The following is an 18,249-nucleotide window of genomic DNA, read 5'->3' as shown; positions in this document are numbered from 1 at the left end:
ACGGGATCTCGAAAATGTTCGGGATATAGAATAATATCTGGGATTTCCGAAAGTGTTGTTATTATTGAAAATTTCAGCAATCCGAATGTACGGGATTTCGAAATTCCCGGGAATCCCGAACATTTACGGGATCTCGAAATTCTCGAGGATCCCGGAAATTCTCGGGATTCCATCCCGATCCCGGGAGGAAGTCCCGTCCCGACCGGGATCCCGCACACCCCTAATGTTTTATCTTCTAAACGTATGTTTGCTTTAAGTGTATATTATTATTAATATTTTATGAATGTATACATTTGTAAACATTCTCAGAGATTTACCTGAATTTTAATTTTTCATAAATGCATAAACAGTCTAAATACGATAATTAGAATTTTATTCTGGAAACGCGACTTGTCAAAGTCTGAGTCAGAACCTTTGAGGATCTTTCGTCGGCTTTGGAATTGAAATAGGAATGATATAGGTATTGATAAGGAAATTTATTTTAAGGATACATATATTATGACTTTTCTAAATATTTTCTTTTTTCAGTTATGTGTCTAATTTTTGAGTGACATATGCATTTCTTCTTATTACGGATAATTTAATGGGAGGTTGAAATGTTTAAACAAACGTACTTATTGTAAAAGTAACTTTTCAGATAAGACACTTTTACCTGTGTCAGTAAGAAATCGATACTTGAGGCTAACAGTAGCAAGAACAGTAGTATTTTCGATACGATTGGTCTTGCAGTGAAAATGGCCTGCATTGGTCAGACATACTTTATTAATCGTGTCCTCGAATGAAACTTATACAGATTCTCACATATTCTGGTCTTTCTAAAATATTAGGGTAGACATAGACTGTCAGGTTTATCTGTAACACATTTTTGTGTCAATTGCTTCAAATTTAACACTTATACATGTAAAACGAAATTAATCTACGAAACTAACTGAAGTGCAAATATTTGTTATTTGTATATTATTATTACGGACAGAATTTTCATTTAAAATCTCGACTTTGAATTTGTATGGGCAGGATTTATGTAGTATTAGGTCCGGCTAGACCGCTGAAACATCACACTGTGTGTCGGTCGGAACTTGCCCTCAAAGCAGAAGCGGTTTATAATATTAACAAAATTGTATTAGGTTGTCCCATAAGTTTCTTTCGTTTTATTAATAATTAATTCATACACAATATTTTATGTTTTATGTTACATTACTGAATTGTGTACAATTCATTCCGCTTCATTTACTGTTACAGTATCAATGTCTAAGAAATTAGATTGTCTATTTATATAAACACTGGCACAGAAAATAATTGAATGCAACTCACGAAAGAAACTTTTCGGACAACCTAATATATGGCATCGTTTGTTAGCGCAGCAATCACGGCGTCGTATGTGTTGGCGATCAGCAATATAATAAAACATTTTTTCCAGACCTCGACGAGAATTTGAAATAATCTTGATCTCGCCCACATCTCGATACGCTAAATCTCGATCTTGATCTCGATCTCGAATGTTACACTTAATCTCAATCTCGAATCGCATCTCGAAATCGAGACGAGATCGAGATTTATCTCTTATCGTGCGCATCACTAACTATATGAAATATCAATTCCAAATTAATCGTCGCGTTAATAAAACGTTTCCTTCGTCCAAGGCGTCCTCATTCAAGTGAAACGAACAGACAGAGCAAAGAAAACCGACAACAACGATGTCCAAATCGTCCGTAACCCACTACACGGGAGAGCCTCGCTCATCCACGCTAATATCAATCCCCGAAGGATCCACGGATCCACTCGTGGAGTATTTCGAGCATCGCGGAGCAAACTGATCCGCGACGATCGAGCGGGTTGCTTGCGGGTGCACGGGAAGCGGAACGATATCCCCTGATTCATTCATAAGAGGAAGAAGAGGGTGCGAGACGGACGAGGTAACAGGGTGTACGACAGAGGGCGGAAAAAGAAGAGATAGAAGAGAAAAAGACGAGATAGAAGGGGAACGACAGTCTCGAACGTGAGGACAGAAACGAGAACGATGGAAACCAGGATCGAGTTACATCGTGGCTCTTTTGGGGGGATTATAGTTTAATTGCAATTTTTTGAAAATGAAAGGACGATTTTTGTAAGAATTCATAAGAGGTTGCTTCATCGATTTTGGTCGAAATCTAAAATTAGCTATAAACAGTATTTTTCACTTCCTCGGTCAAAATTAAGCACATTTTCTTAAATAACATATAGAAGCAACTTCTATTATTTATGAGAAAAAAAATTCTTTAAGAAAAAAAGAAAAATAGTTTCGAAATTGTTAAAATGGATTGAGAAAGTACTCTATTTTTTTAATACACAAATATACATGCTCGGATATATTGCAGCCCACTGTGGAACAATAAAATAATATGAAAGACAAAGATTTATACGGATCACAGTTTTCATAGAACTTTTTATTCACAAATATTTGTCTCCACAGAATTCCTTGTTTAGAAAATTACTTCAATTGACAATTATACTAGCAAATAACTAACAATTATTTCAAGAAAAATTTGTTTTTGTTCTGCTTGTCTTTTCTCAAAGAATTAAATAATTCTGCCTAATACTATCAAATAACAATTACACAAACAACTAACTAACATTAATTTCAAAATAAAAATTATTTTTGCCCTGCTAGTCTTTTCTCAAAGAATTAAATATTCCTGCCTAATACTATCAAATAACAATTACACAAACAACTAGCTAACACTTATTTCAAAATCAGAATTATTTTTGTCCTGCTAGTCTTTTCCCAAATAATTAAATAATTCTCCCACAAAATCTTTCCAGAGGAAACATTCCAGACTCCCCAACAAATCCCCTCCTCTGTTGTTTTCCTTATCAAGTTCACCTGCCCCCGACCCGGGCCTCGGAGACCTTCGATCCAGGTATGTCGAACAGGGTGAGCGAGAAGGAAGGTCTCGCTGAGAAACCGCCGGCGGAAAGGGGGAGGAAAAGAGACGAAGAACATTCGGCGGATAATCCTTGGTGTCATTTGTCTGTCGGCTGTTGAGACGCTCATTTGTTCGCGGCGCGATGACAGATGACAATGAAGTAGAGATCGTGCCACGGTCATAGAGCATCGGGGGTGGCCAAGCTGGAGAAGAGGGAGGGGGGAGTTGAAAAAGGCACCCAGCAAGCCCTCGCAGATCTGTTTGCCATTCGTGCCTCAATTATTCTCGGATCATCGCTGTGTATCGGCCTGGGGAACAATCGAATCGCGGTATTTGTGTCGCCGTGATTAAAAACATACCTAATGGTTCCGTTTCACCAGCGATAAATAGGGAAACGAGCGTGCGTCGAGCGTGGAAAATTGCATTGGAACGGTCCTCGAGTAATATCGAGGTCCGTTTCGACGCCAATTCCGACTTACCGTCTTCCAGGGATTCGAACCCTAACCCGTACCGGTTTCCGGTACTTCGTATTATAGAATAACCCATCTAACCAGGTAACGCAAGACATCTGTAACCCGAGTAACCCGGTTATATAATACAATTATAATAATACAGTTAAAACCATAGTTATTACCATGTTTCTAAACGGTAATCAATTTTATTTCAATATTGTCTGTTTTCTACTTTACTGTCCATCCGCGAGAAGAAGGTCATGCAAGTGCTTACATTTACTTGTATTTACTACTCGTTTACTGTACTTATGTATTAGGTTGTCCGAAAAGTTTCTTTCGTGAGTTGCATTCAATTATTTTCTGTGCCAGTGTTTATATAAATAGACAATCTAAGTTCTTAGACATTGATGCTGTAACAGTAATGAAGCGAAATGAATCGTGCACAATTCAGTAATGTAACATAAACCATACAATATTGTGTATATATTAATTATTAATAAAACGAAAGAAACTTTTGAGACAACCTAATAGCAGAACGGGAACGTAAACACTTTGTAAGCCCAGCCCTTTTCTTACGGACGAATAGTACATGTATTGGCATAAATAGTCACTTGAAGGACTCCCTATTTTGACCAGACATGTTATGAGTTTTGTGGGAACCCCAACACTAGCAACTGTGACAATCGGGCGAATGATAAACATTCGTCAGTCTTGCCTTAGAACGTGTAGTAAACGTGTGTCCTTCAGTATATACTCGTACTCGATTTTAAACAATCTATGAGGGTTGTTCAGAAAGTAAGTTTAACGGTCTAATTACGCTGTGAAAGAGTGGTCAAAACACAAAAACAAGGTCATTTTTAAAATTTTCAGACAATTTTTTATTTTTCTACGTAATCGCCACATCTTTCAATACATTTCGTATAACGAATAACAAGCCTTTAAATTCCCAAGGCGTAATGACTTTCGTCCACTTTGCGTCCGCTGGTCGTCCTTTGCGCTCTTCATCGTGCAACTCTTCGCGGCCATTTAGGAACGCTGTTCGCCAACGCGTAACCGTTTGCAGGCTCGCGCATTTATCACCGTAAACAGAACATATTCTCGATAAATTTCTGTGACTCTGAAGTTTTTAGCGGTAAAAAAACATATTATATTACGCGGTTCACATTTGAACGCAAATTTTAACGGAATCGCCATTATAAAATGTTACAAAACACGCGACAATCGACCGACCCGAGTCTACGACACACGAAACTGATCAAAATAAATGAGAGAACATGTTCCTAAAATTGTATAGTTCTACCTTCTCACCAACACCAACGCTAACATCGTTAAACTTACTTTCTGAACGACCTTCGTAGTTTCATTTGATTTGAATATTGCCTGTAAGTTCACATATCTGTGACTTGTCTGGATATCTAGGATGTCTGGGATGTCTTCTTCTACTAGTAACCCACTTCTGAGCAGGTTAACCCGCTCTTCCTACAATTCAAGAACTGTTCCTTCGTGGTTAGTATGGGTTACAGCAACCTTCCCTTCATTAACACGTTGATCCCCACGTCAGGCATATATGGGTGACAGTGCTTTTCATTGAATAACGAAAACTATTAATTCTGAAAGTTAAGTATCATAGAAAATGAATTTAAATGAAATACTTGAATTTTGATGAAGATACAAAACTACATACCAAAATAAATGTTTCGTTACGCAGCTTCCAATAGTCTGTAAAGAAAATTTAAACACGGTAGAAAATTTCAAGAGTATTAGTCTGGCAGTGAACGTGTTAAGCGGGTTTGGGTTAGGGTTCAGCAGCGGTTCGAATCCCTGCCGTCTTCCTTTTCGGAGAACAAATCCGCGAATCAACAGTCGACTGATAGCCTGGTGCATATGAATTTCCATTTTTCTTGGAGTTGAATTAAGGTAAACTCAGGTCTATTAGATGAGTCGTCTAAATATAAGTTTTACAATACTATCAATCGTAATAATGTGTAAAAATTTGTATGTAAATAATTTTCGATGATCAGTTTGTGTGATAAATACGTGTGATAAATTTTAAATCGACCAGTCAAATAGTTATTACTAGAATGGGGATGTTTATGAATTTATAACAAACGACGATATTTAAAAATGTACAAGGATGTGAACATTAATGTATAAAATACACGTTACAACATTTAAAAGTCAAGATGTATTTTAATGTAAGTTTCTGTGCTTCATTCGTGTATATGAAGATCGAATTTTCATACATATTCGTAATTTAGTTGTTACATTATTAATTTCTAAATGCACCTCTGATTTCAGAACGTGCAGATGCAGAAACACCTTGAAGACCTCCGAGTTGGGTGACTTTTCCTAGGTACCAGATGAATCAACAAGGAATGCCGAAATTAGACTTTTAAAAATTGTAAAATTTATACATTATAAATTCTTAAATGCATTTCTGATTTCAGGAGGTCTAAAAATAGAAACACCTTGAAAACCACTAAACTAAATAACTTCTATGTACCAAATAAGTCAACAAGAAATGCTCCATTTAGATTTTAAAAAAAACTATCCACTTGAAGTAATCCACGAAAATTTATACATAGATTCTCCTCAATAACCAGTAAATACATCAAACAAATTTGAAATCAACCATATCGTATACAATATCGTATACACATTATAGTTACACATTATAAATTCTCGAATGCACTTCTGATCTCAAAACGTAGAAACTCCTTCAAGTTCACCAAATTAAACAATTTCTTCTACACACCAAACAAGTTAGCAACAAAGGCCTCAATTAGATTTCAAAAGACTATCAATTGTCAAAACGTACCAAAATTTGTTGCAAAAATTATTCTTCGATAACTGAACTTTGAGGTCAGCAGAAATAGCCACGAGGCATCAAGAGACACCAAAGGTCGGAAACAAGATTAAAATTCTCCACCTCCTTCTTCTTCTTCTTCTTCTTTCCACAGTTCGTCGACCGCAAGATACGAAGTGAATTTATCAAAGAGAACGTCCATCAAGTTAAAAACCGTAGAAGTAACATTTATGGAACCACGGAAGGGGATGAAACCGGACACCGTCGCATTTAGCGGCTTCCGGGCCACGTCGGAAGTTCCGTCATATTTGTCACCAGGCCGTTATTAATGGGAAGTTTTTATTGTTTTAGCGAAACGGAGGAGAGTGGACGAAGAAGAGCCCAGAGGAATCGTCGTTTTTCTCCCTGGCTATTAAATTTAATAGCCAATATCTCCCCTATAGCCATCGCGTGCCTTCTATCTCTTCGCGATTCCTTCGAAACAAGCCAACATCGATCCACGAGATCATCTGACAACTTCATCGTTCTTTCCTAATTTGAAAATAACTCGAGCATTGTTAGATGGTTTCAAAAGTTTTCAACAGGTACACTATCGCCATTAATTTCAATACAGAATCGTATTTGTGATTTTTGGCGGGAGGAACGCAAGTAAGAAGCTATTTTTTTTGTGATAAATTCATATTTATTGAAGTGAAGTAATATTTAAAATTATTGACAGAGTTTTCATACAGTTTTCATACAGTTGGATTGATGATTTATTTAAATTTTGTTTTACTTTGTGTCGCATACTTTGCTTTACTTTGTGTTTTATGTCGCATCGACTACAAGGTCATTAGCGACAGAACTATTTGCGATTTTTTATATTTTAGAATATATATTGATATCTTTGAGGAAGTCTATTGTATCTCTGATGTGGTCCTGCACTGTTAGAGCTGATTCTGGTTTGATTCCGTATTTTTTCCTTTTCTGTTCTATTTCTTTACATTCGTATAATAGGTGGTTTACTGTTAGACGGTGGGTTTGACAAAAATGACATTTGGGGGGTTGGTGATTTTCGTATGGCTAACTCTCAGTTCTCAGTCGAGACAATACAGATTTTTCTTTCCTGTTGAGGTTTGTAGTTGGTATTTGCTGATAGAAGTTCTGGATGATGTTGTGAATTTTTGTTATGTTGGTTACGGTCCAAATTTTATTCCATTCTTCTTTTATTATTGTTTTTACATTAATTATTTGGTCAAGACATGGTATTGGTGTTGCAGGTTCGTTTGGTGGTAGTTCGGTTGCTTCTTTTGCGGCGGTGTCTGCTTTTTCGTTTCCAATTATTCCTTGATGAGAGGGAATCCAAATAATTGCGGTATTTATTTTTCTATTTGTGAGTTCTGTGTACATATATTGAATCTATTGAAAACTATAAATATGTAAAATATGTAAAATATAAACTATACTAATCCCTAGCTGTCTTGCCTGCCAAAGCACAATCACAATCTTCTTTCGTCATGACTTCGAAGCAAACGACCTTTGCGTATCAACATGCGCGTAACTTTGCCGATTTTTTCACTGACTATGAACATTGCGATAGCGGTTGTCATTGATCCTGAACTTCTAGATAAATGAAATAACGCAGTTGAACAGAGAAAAATTATGAAGATTGCGTCTGACACAGAAGTTGTATTTTTCGTCGAGTACTTCGTCAATTGTGCAAACCTTTTATCTACAAGCAAGGTGGATTAAAGATTGCGGCGTAAGTTACTTTCTTCGCTTATTAACACTATCTCCCAGGAGACTATTTATTAGATTTTTAATTTTAATATTTATTTGCAGAAATTTATTAACCATTAGTTGTCTCCTTGCAATACTGAATTCGAGGAACTAGACAAGACTTTTTATATAGACTATGATATATACTAATGCAGAAAATCCGCTTCTAAATTGCAATATGTTTTTAGATGTTCTAGTTTAATTCTAAAATTGCTCAGTTGCAACAAAGAACCCTAAACATCTACGTTAAATATCTTGCAACTGTATCGTGACTATAGTTGAGTCCACAAATCATACCAAATCTGAAATGACGTGTCAAAAGTCATCCTATAATTTAACTACATATCAAGGACATCCTTTACAGTTAATATTAATTCTACCAAAAAATGGTCTAGTTTCAACAAAGAACCCTAAGTAATTCCATAATCTATAATTCATTCCACAAGTAAGACCGAATCCGAGATTGGTGCCGGAAGTACCTCAAATTATGCGAGGTGGATTTTGACATAAAAGCCGAGGAACAAGCCGAGACGTCACGTAACGCGAATCCGCGAGGTGGATTCGCGAGGTGAAGGAAGAAGGCAAAAGAACTCGGGTGTCGGGTCGCATCTGGCATCTGCAATCAACGCTCGCCTGGTTCCAGTGACGTCACGTCCGGCCATCTGCCGAATAAGCAGAAACCGCGTAACCGGACTCTATCTGCTGGAAACAATTTTGAAAAAGAAGAAGACCCGTCGACAAGCAGCACGTGTCCCCGCGGAAGGAGTTGCGAGGTTTTATGATCCAATAGGAAAATTACGTTGTAAGTACATTTGAAATTTTAGGACCTAAGGATCTCAGGATCTGAAAATCTCGGGATCTAAGGACTTCGGGATCTAAGGACTTCGGGATCTAAGGACTTCGGGATCTAAGGACCTCAGAATCTAAAGACCTTGGGATCTAAGGATCTTGGGATCTGAGAATCTCGGAATCTGAGAATCTCGAAATCTGAGAATCTCGGGTCTAATGAACTCGGGATCTAAGGATCTCAGGATCTAAGGATCTCGGGATCTAAGGATCTCGGGATCTGAGAATCTCGGGATCTAAGAACTTCGGGATCTAAGGATCTTGGGATCTAAGGACCTCGGGATCTAAGGACCTCAGGATCTAAGGACCTCGGGCTCTAAGGACCTCGGGATATAAGGATCTTGGAATCTAAGGATCTCGAGATCTAAGGACTTTAGGATCTAAAGATCTCGGGATCTGAGGACATCGTGATCTAAGGATCTAATGATCTAGGAATCTAGAAATCTAATAATCTAGTAATTTAGTAATCTAATAATCTAATAGCCTAATGATCTAGTAATATTACCAAACAAAGTAAATATCACTTTCTCCTATTTAACTTCCTCCTCATATTTATTTCTTCGTGTAAGCACCAATCTTTGACAATCCGTGTTAGACGTGATGCAATTTCGATCATAAAAGGAGACATTATTCATTGTAGCGATAAACTATTTAAACGTGTTAAAGGTTATCGTTCGGAGTTTATAACAGTATCGACATCCTCGGCTGCCATGCGCCGACATCAACACCCCGCCGAGTTGAAGGACAGTCGCAAATTGAACTGATAATTGCACGCCAATTAATAAATGCTTGCATTTCAGAATTCTTTGGATTACGATTTATGATGGATGAAGCACATTTCATGCTTCGAAACGCAAGTTCACGGCAGTTACGCGCAGAAAAGCCGTAATGATTTTATCTTTGAAGATAAGACTGTGTGGGCTTTGCAAGCTGAGCAAAATATTGAATTTCTTAGGCTTTTTTAATATAATACAAAGTAAATTTAAATACGAAGGGGGACAGGAAAAAAGTTTAACATTGTTTTCGAAAGACTTACTTGAAATATAGAATACATAGAGGACTTTACAAAATGCCCGTGCACTTTGGAACTACTATAATATGATATATTATTTAATAATATTTAAATCGTGACTTTCAGGTGGACGACTCGTAACTCTCATTATTTCATTTTCTTCAAAATCTTCTAAATAATTCTTTCCAATTGTATTATGCGTACATGTAGTACACTAAAACATAAATTTATTCAAGTGTAATGGAACCAGTGATGCAAACCATCGATTTACCAACAGTTCCGAAAATCTATCGAGAGCGTCGAAAAGTAAATCGCGCACGAATGCGCGCCCCATCCTTTTCGTTCGCGGTGGGGGTGGAAAGAGCGATGAGATTGATGAATCAAGGCAACTCGAAAGGGTTGAGAACAAACATCGTTAATTTGCACGCAGAATCCCGCTGGCTGAGGCCAAAAGGTCAACATTAACCGCGGGTATGTATACGCTCGTCAAATACTCTGCACTGGACCGTGTAATCCAGATTCGCGGTACTTACTGCGCCGAAGTTTCGGTTGCTCGCGCTCCCTGCGCCCTTTCAGCCGACCTAATTGTCTAATTGGCAAATAAATCCCATTGTTTTCCAATGGCGCGATCGATATGTGCACCGCGGGAAACGCTTTTGTGCATCAGCCGGTGAAAAACCCGACGCAACATGGTCGAGCGTTTTTTGGGGAGCCACTAGACGCCAGTATTTGACACGGTGGGTGTCAACTACTTTATGTACCAATCTTCCGCGTACCCTTTGTACCAGCCGATGACTCTTGTCGTACGTGACCACAAAAGGTCGACGAGTGCCAAAGATCCGGCGACAGAGGCCAGACGCGCGATAAAATCGGATAAGCGAGCCTTGTCATGGAATATTTCAATTAGTAGGTACTGAAATTTATTTTTTAATTCTTGGCCTTTGGGAAATTATCCTTTGGAACGATGGATAAGTAGCAGCAAGTGAATCAAATTATGTTTTCTTTGCTTAATTGAAACTTGTAAGTCTTGTAAAAGTCGGGAAGAAACAAGGGCTTTGAAAACATTTTACGCGAGAAAAGTAGCACATTTGTTTGACACTGATATATGTATATTCGTTTAATGCGTTCGTTATAGCTGTTCAAGAAATTCGCAAAAAATGTAGATCATCGAGAACGTTGACCTTTTTAGTATTCAAATTGCGACACAAGTTTTCACAACACGTTCATTCTCTTATTTCTTTTACCGACCTGTATTGAAAATTTGCGCCTTTTTTTTTATTATTATTATTATTATAGCTTACCCAAACCTCTTAGAAGATTTATACAGCTATACATTATTATTGTACATAGATTTATAAATACGATTTTACAAAAAAAGAGTGTATAGACGTTTAAGCAGTTAAACTAGGTATTGCCTAAGGAATAATTAAATTTGTAGTTCATCATTCATCGAAAAATTTGCACACTTGTAATAGAACTTTAATGTTACACTCTGCAAGAAGAGGTTTAATGTCCAGTGGTGGGTACTGTTTACACTGTTTTAATTTTTCGATAAGTGTCATTCTTTGGGATTCATATAACGGACATTGCCAAAAAACATAATTTAGGTCTTGTATGAAATTCGCGCTTTGTTCCAGTCAGTTATTAATTTCGATATTCTTATAAACCTTAATTAACAATTACCTACCTTAACAGATTTCCAATATTAACCGTGACGACTCACAAAACGATCATTGAATATCTTAAAATTTAATGTACAACAAAATTATCAACGAATTGTATGATAAAGTAACTTGTTAGCTGAAATACTTCTAATTTAAATTTTTAATCGTTTTACTCGATACTATTATTAGTAAAAAAAAAAAAAAAAAAAAAAAAAAAAAAAAGGAAAAAAAAGGAAAAAGATGGTTGGGTTCAAGTTCAGACTATCGAGGAGTCTTCGTTCTCTACTTTGCAATTTTACCACCATAAGACTCGAAACAACAAATTGACGATATATGAAAACATTTATTTTATTTCATCCAGTATTCGTAAAGGCCAACAATTACATGAAGAAAAAGAATATTCCAATTGGTCGATAATGTTTAAAGTTTTATTTGAAACATCATGACGTTTCTATTTAAATAATGTGTAATCGTTGTCATGGCAAATGTATATTTGAGAAGTGTTACGTAGCTGTTGAGGATCAGGCGGTTAGGCACACGTGGGTAGGGATGAAACAGCGGGCTAGTGAACTGGAAGGAGACAGAGTTGAACGATTATCGAACAATAGTTTGTTAGTGGGGTTCACCTGCTGTATTGTTCTCTGGAAATGTGGATTCAGCTTCACTCCGCGATCGTTCCTTCTCTGTGTTTAAATCGCTCGATACATACGACTGATAGTCTGTTACGCGCACACTAATTACTTCCAATTATGTTTAAGATTAAATCGTCCTTATATGTACTTTCATTAATTTTCCATATAAGTCATATACGTTAACAATATTCGAAACTGGAAGTAACCTATCATCTGAAGTATTATATTTTTCATTTATTAATGGCTTAAGGGGATTATATATAATTACAATCATGTTCATAAAATATTTTATTTCAACATTAAATAATTAAAAAAACGATACTTTAAGAACGACTAATAAATATTGTTTGTTTCTTCTATACTACGAAGTAATTATAAAACAAAATAATAATATAAAGTGTGATATAAATTCTGGCAGGCTTCGATATATATATCTATTAAGGTATAAGAAAAAGCGTTATTTTTATCAGCTGGGCTCTGAAGCTATTTAGTATTTGAGTAATCAATTTTTCCCGCAATGTAATATGTAATATTATGCGTTGAATTGTGCTTATGTACACAAACTATGAAAACGTTACCTGAACGTTCGTATTAAAATATATAAATTATTTCACAGATATACATATTCACATCAACTTGAGTAAAATTAGTAATAAACCAAATATTATGTCTTCTGTCGCTTCATAATCTGCAAATTACATTTCCAAGGCCCCAATGGTGCTTCATCCTTGGTAAAATAAACGTAAAGTCGTGATTGCATAATGCAGGATTAATGATCGATAATTAACCACTTGTCCGTGATCTGTTCTATCTGCTTTGTCAAAATTGGATTCCTTATACGAATTTTTAGTTCAAGCTTTGCACCTGTCGGTTTTCTTCCATCCATTAGCTACATTAGAAATTTCTTCGATAGATCGACGATCATTTCGAAAATATAGCGTTCAATAAAAATAATTTATTACTCACGGGAAACGAGTCATGAAGTTCACAGTGAGTTTCAAGAGGCTGCAGTTTTACTGTCACTGTGCCTAACAGACTATCGCTTCTAAAAAATCCACTGCAAAAGAACATACAATCACATATAAAAACGAATAAGTGTGTGGATATGTGATAGCATCAAAGCTGGAAGATAATACGACGAGAAATATACGTTGTCACAGCCTGCTCGTGCAATACGAATATTTGATACTTAACGTCACATACATTGATCTACATTAGGAAGCGTTTTAATGGACTTGGAGCAAATATTATACTTAATTTCAACCGAACATTTATATTATATTGGCTAATTGAAAAAACGAAAATAAAAAAAAATTAACAGCTTTTAAAAAATTAAGTAATAGCACATTATTTCTGGCTCATAGTTTAAAAACTGAATGCCTTTTAGAAGTATGAAATTTTCATACCTTGGATGAGTACAACACAGGAGAGGATTCAGCGAGCATCTGCAAGCAACGTACTAATCTATTTACTATTTTTAGTATTACACTGCCATAAATGATCTTATTATTCAATATTCCAAAATTTAAATTACATTAAATTATTACCATACCACCACACGATACTTCACTATATGTATACATTACGGTATTATTTATAAGCAGCAAATTTATTATTATTAAAAATTTAGCTCATTTTTTAATAGTATAGTAGCTGCAAGTCTAAGAATTTTACCAAGAATGTGCCATCGAAACAAAATTCATTACAAATAAATACTTAAAAATATATACACGAAAAATTATAACAAAATCATGTGTTGGGGATATACATATTACGTGATAAAGGGGGTAATAATGAACTTAGATTAATTCATGCTCTTTATAATTACCCTTTTGCCCAAACTTGACACTTTAATGCATGTCTTTTGAACGCTCGTTGGCACTGTCTTGATCTACGATCTATTATTCCAGTTAATGGAAATACTGCCAGGTATTCTGGATTGCACGTTCCTTTAACAGTGGACGTTCTATCCCCTGGAGGATTATCGGAAGGAAAAGGGAATTCAAACATGACGTATGTATCCTCCTTTGAAAAATTTACACCCCTTATTATCGAAATTTCTATATCGCCCTCGCTTAAGTCTGTACAACTCCTAAAAGAAATAAATAATATGATATTTACAAATTACACATCACAATAATTGTTCGTAATGAGGCGTAAAGTGTAACTAACTGAACTACAGCGTAAGTTTTTGTCTCATAATGATGTTGTGGCGGTGGCAGTGCATCACGTTTCCGAACTCTCAACATATCCAAATCTCGTTTATAACCCAACGCAAGTCTTTCCCATCTATTATATCCAGATACATCTCCTAAAGCTTTCGAGTGATCTCTTGTATTTAAACACCACTGTAACAAAAGTACACCAATATCTGTTACGTGAATTTGTTAAAAGGTAATATTAAAATATGTACTGTATCTTCATTGTACTTTAATTTGTTTCTGTAACTGAGCTTCAAGATTTCCATAAATTTGTTCATTTGTTCCAGTTCCTTCTTCTGAACAGTCTTCGCTAAATACCAATGTAAAATTGTCATCAACCTGACCACCCATACCATCTGCATTGAGCTCAATTTTTGCAAGAGGAGACAGTGGTATAGAATTCATGTCAACTGGTAATCCAGCTGTGCTAGCTTCAATCAGCGGATCCATTCCTTTTGCTTGCCTTAAATAATTACGCGCCAACTCTAGATCGCCATCTTTTTTTGCGTTAAGCGCGGCTTGTTTCAATTCATGCTGACGCTGTTGTAATAGAGCTTGTTGTTTCTCTGCACGTGATACTTTGTTGTATTGTTTTTTTCCTATTGATAACAAAATAATAGACACATTATTCGCAAAATATTGTGGGGCAATGTAAAGCAAACAGGTAGTTTTAATAACTGAATGTACATACCTACTGGTGCCCTTGGAAGAGGAACAGGACTTTTTGGATTCGAAGCACTTTTATCTTCAGAAGGTTCAGGTTCTGGGGAACTTTGTGGTATTGATTCTGGTTGTTTCTCATTTGTCTGATCTGATGTAGGTGCGGTTACAAGTGGAGGAAATCCAGGTGGAATAGGCAATTCGTCGAGGGGAACAGGTTTTCCCCGAGCATGTAACTTAAGGGCATCTTCAAACTGTTTGCAAATACGGCCATATCTTCGAGCTTTAGAAGAGTTTCCTTCAGTTTCTGCAGCTGTTTTTGTTCTTCTGTACACTTCAAGACGTTCTTTCAAAGCAAGCTCTAAATTTTCTACACCAGATGGTTTTGTTTCTGCTATTCAAACATACCATAAAATATTAAACAGATAAAACCTACATTGATAACAATATTAATAGACGAACTATCATACATAAATTGAATTTTCAAATTATCCTTAAACTTTACCTGCAGGTGGTGTTTCTGTAGATGACTGTCCCTGTACTTCATTTTCTTCCTTCTTTGGTTCCATTGTAGGAACAGTGTCAGAGCTAAGAGTATTTGGAGATGGGGGCATATCTGATAAGTCAACTTCTTCACCTGCGTTTACCGCAGCAATGACTATATCAAATTGTTTTGCAATTTTTACACATTGAAGCGCTTCCTTCATATTATCACTTCTTTTCCATGCTACTGCTGCTACTTTGTATTCTTGTTGTCTGCTTTTTAATAAGTTTAATGCTGCTTCATCTATAGTTTTTGTTGGAACTAATTCGGAAGGAGTATTGTCTTCTGCAGATGGTGTTGTATCAACTTCAACCGGAGGACTAGCATGCTCTGAAACAGATGCGTACAATGTACAAGAAGATACAAATGACCATCTTTAAAAAATGATTTACTAGCCATCCATTAGACAATACCCATTGGTTCTTCTTTGTTACTCTGGGGTACTTTCTCTGTTGATTCTGTGGTAGCCGATGGTGGTAATTGTGGTGGAATATCAGCTTCATTGATAACTTTGCCTGAGTGAGCATCATGTAATAAACCTTTAAGTGTTTTAATGCCCCTGTTAAATCTCCGTGCACGACCTGATTCATTTTCCTGTTTTGCCTTTTTCTCTGCAATCTGATAAAGTCTTAGCCTTTCCTGTAACAGTTGTATCATTTTTTCCATAGATGTATTTCCTTCTTCTGGTTTTGATGGTTCTATGTTCTCTGATGTCACATTTTCTTCCTCTTCTGGTGATACTGTTTCAGGAGATTCATCCCCAGTGATCATCTGGAGTTCGTTCTAATGTAACACAAAACGTATAAAATTATTTCAGCTATAACAACACAAATAATAAATACGAACAATGAACAATGAACATGGTATATAATTTATACCAATAACTCTGGATCATCATCTCCATCAGATACATCTTCATCCTGTATATCCTTCATACTCTCAGCTACCATTGCATCCAAATTTGCATCAGGAACTGGCCTGCGAGGTGCTATAAAAGATCTTAGTATTTTAAGATGACTATTTAATAAATATATACATATATTTAACCGTTAACTAAGTGATAGAGATTCACCTCTACGTTTTGGTTTTAAACCAACATCATCACTAGCTGTCAATGCAGCTAATTCAGCTTCTAAGTCACCGTCATCATCATCATCATCTTTCATGAAATTTTTTCCTAGATCGTCTATACTTTCTGGAACTTCGAAGATCCCATACTTTTGGAGAAGTATCACATTTAATATAAAAGTCTACTTGATTCGAAAGTAAGGTTAAAAACACTAAAAGATAATACCTGTGCAAGACTAGCAGCAGTCCTTGTCTGGCGTTTTGGTTTCTCTCTCTTCCCGAACATATTGTTTTATGAAATGTTCACTATTGCAAATCAAGTAACAATTAGTTAAATATTAAGAACGCTACTACGGGCAAAAGACATTAGAACGATAAAGCATATCTTCGTACTAGAGAATGACTAAAGAGGTTCTAACTAACCTAACGTCATTCGTAATCTGTTACAATCCGTTATACACAAACAAAAAGTATACTTCGTTTGATGAAAAGAAATTCGGATAAACAGAACCACGTGATTTGTGTCAGGACCGTACGATAGAGTGCTGGATCTCAATGAATAAGTAAAAATAAATATATAAGGAAATACTTAAGAGCCACGAAATTACCATCTAGCGGTGAAATATTAGAACTAATTTTAAGAACTTAGGATGAGCGTCATCCGTGGGAGAACATCCAAGTTTGTCATGGAATAGTTATCACTAGTTTGACATTGAGACAATTACAGTTACAATTAATCTTCCAAGTATTATTTTATCCAACATCGTAGTTATGAAAACGAGCACGCGGCAAATTCGAGATGACAAATGAGATGACAAAGCAGATAGTTCGATTGCAATATACAGGCACTCCTGCGCCTACGAGCTGGCAACCGCTCCAACAACTCCGTTAGTACAGGTTGCCGCATAACAGGGGCACTCCTACGCCTACGTGATGGCAACAAAACCGACTAAACTGTTAGTAGAGGTTGCCACATACAAGGGGCACATCGAAAGGGTACGTATCGAATTCTAGCTTGAATTTTACATTTTGATATCAGGAGAACATGAGGTGGCACGAGGAATACATGGTATGTATCGACATTTTGGATGAAATTTTACATTTTGATATCAGGAGAACATGAGGTGGCACGAGGAATACATGGTATGTATCGACATTTTGGATGAAATTTTACATTTTGATATCAGGAGAACATGAGATGGCACGAGGAATTCATGGTACGTAATAAATTCTGGTCGAATTTTTACTCCTGGTATCAGAAGAACATGATACGCAAAGAGGTGGCACGAAGGAAATCCGGTATGTATCAACTAACACTTCTTAACGCCTCCTAACATACTTTAACATCTCCTAATAACTCATGAAGAATGACGTAATATACAGCATCGTGGAAATTGTCCCCTTAATTCTCCTTCATTTCCTGGCACACTTCCCTTTAATTTCCCATAATTTCATTGCACATTTCTCATTAATTTTCCTTCATTTCTGTGACATTTCATGGTGCATTTCCCTATAACTTCCTTTCATTTCCTTACACATTTCCCTTTAATTTCCCCCCATTTCCTGGTATACTTCCTTTTAATTTCCCTTCATTTTCTTACACCTTTCCCTTTACTTCCCCTCATTTGCTTACACATTTCCCTTTAATATTCCTCTATTTCCTGGTATATTTCCCTTTAATTTCCCTTCATTACCTTACACAT

At 36.3% G+C, this 18,249-nt stretch overlaps 1 protein-coding gene across 5 annotated transcripts; it reads right to left on the bottom strand.

Moving 5' to 3' along the window:
• Positions 1-12,346: 12,346 nt before the first annotated feature.
• LOC128889978 (coiled-coil and C2 domain-containing protein 1-like) lies at positions 12,347-17,131 on the bottom strand. 5 transcript variants are annotated; one of them, XM_054148075.1, is made up of 13 exons: positions 16,970-17,131; positions 16,773-16,852; positions 16,551-16,695; positions 16,357-16,466; positions 15,892-16,261; positions 15,440-15,808; positions 14,966-15,328; positions 14,503-14,873; positions 14,246-14,421; positions 13,902-14,165; positions 13,480-13,518; positions 13,040-13,130; positions 12,347-12,962 (listed from the first exon to the last, which is right to left on the bottom strand). In XM_054148075.1, the coding sequence occupies exons 2-13, from the start codon at positions 16,830-16,832 to the stop codon at positions 12,843-12,845; spliced, it is 2,478 nt and encodes an 825-aa protein (XP_054004050.1). In that variant the 5' UTR covers positions 16,833-16,852; positions 16,970-17,131; the 3' UTR covers positions 12,347-12,842. The 5 variants fall into 5 exon arrangements, with proteins under 5 accessions (XP_054004050.1, XP_054004051.1, XP_054004052.1 ...); XM_054148076.1 differs by lacking the exon at positions 16,970-17,131 and having other exon boundaries at positions 14,966-15,325; positions 16,773-16,963; XM_054148077.1 differs by lacking the exons at positions 13,480-13,518; positions 16,970-17,131 and having other exon boundaries at positions 16,773-16,963.
• Positions 17,132-18,249: the final 1,118 nt, after the last annotated feature.

The sequence above is a fragment of the Hylaeus anthracinus genome, unplaced genomic scaffold (assembly GCF_026225885.1).
Source record: "Hylaeus anthracinus isolate JK02 unplaced genomic scaffold, UHH_iyHylAnth1.0_haploid 12000, whole genome shotgun sequence".
In the NCBI taxonomy this organism is placed as follows: Eukaryota; Metazoa; Arthropoda; class Insecta; order Hymenoptera; family Colletidae; genus Hylaeus; species Hylaeus anthracinus.
Note: the sequence above shows the minus strand (reverse complement) of the source record. Positions and strands in the feature narration are given on the sequence as shown.

Excerpts from the sequence above, each read along its gene's own strand:
- LOC128889978 (XM_054148075.1), bottom strand. The coding sequence starts at position 16,832 with ATGTTCGGGAAGAGAGAGAAACCAAAACGCCAGACAAGGACTGCTGCT. Across the intron at positions 16,467-16,550 it reads TTTAAAACCAAAACGTAGAG|CACCTCGCAGGCCAGTTCCT; the intron begins GTGAATCTCTAT and ends GATCTTTTATAG. Across the intron at positions 14,166-14,245 it reads AAAACTTACGCTGTAGTTCA|GAGTTGTACAGACTTAAGCG; the intron begins GTTAGTTACACT and ends TATTTCTTTTAG.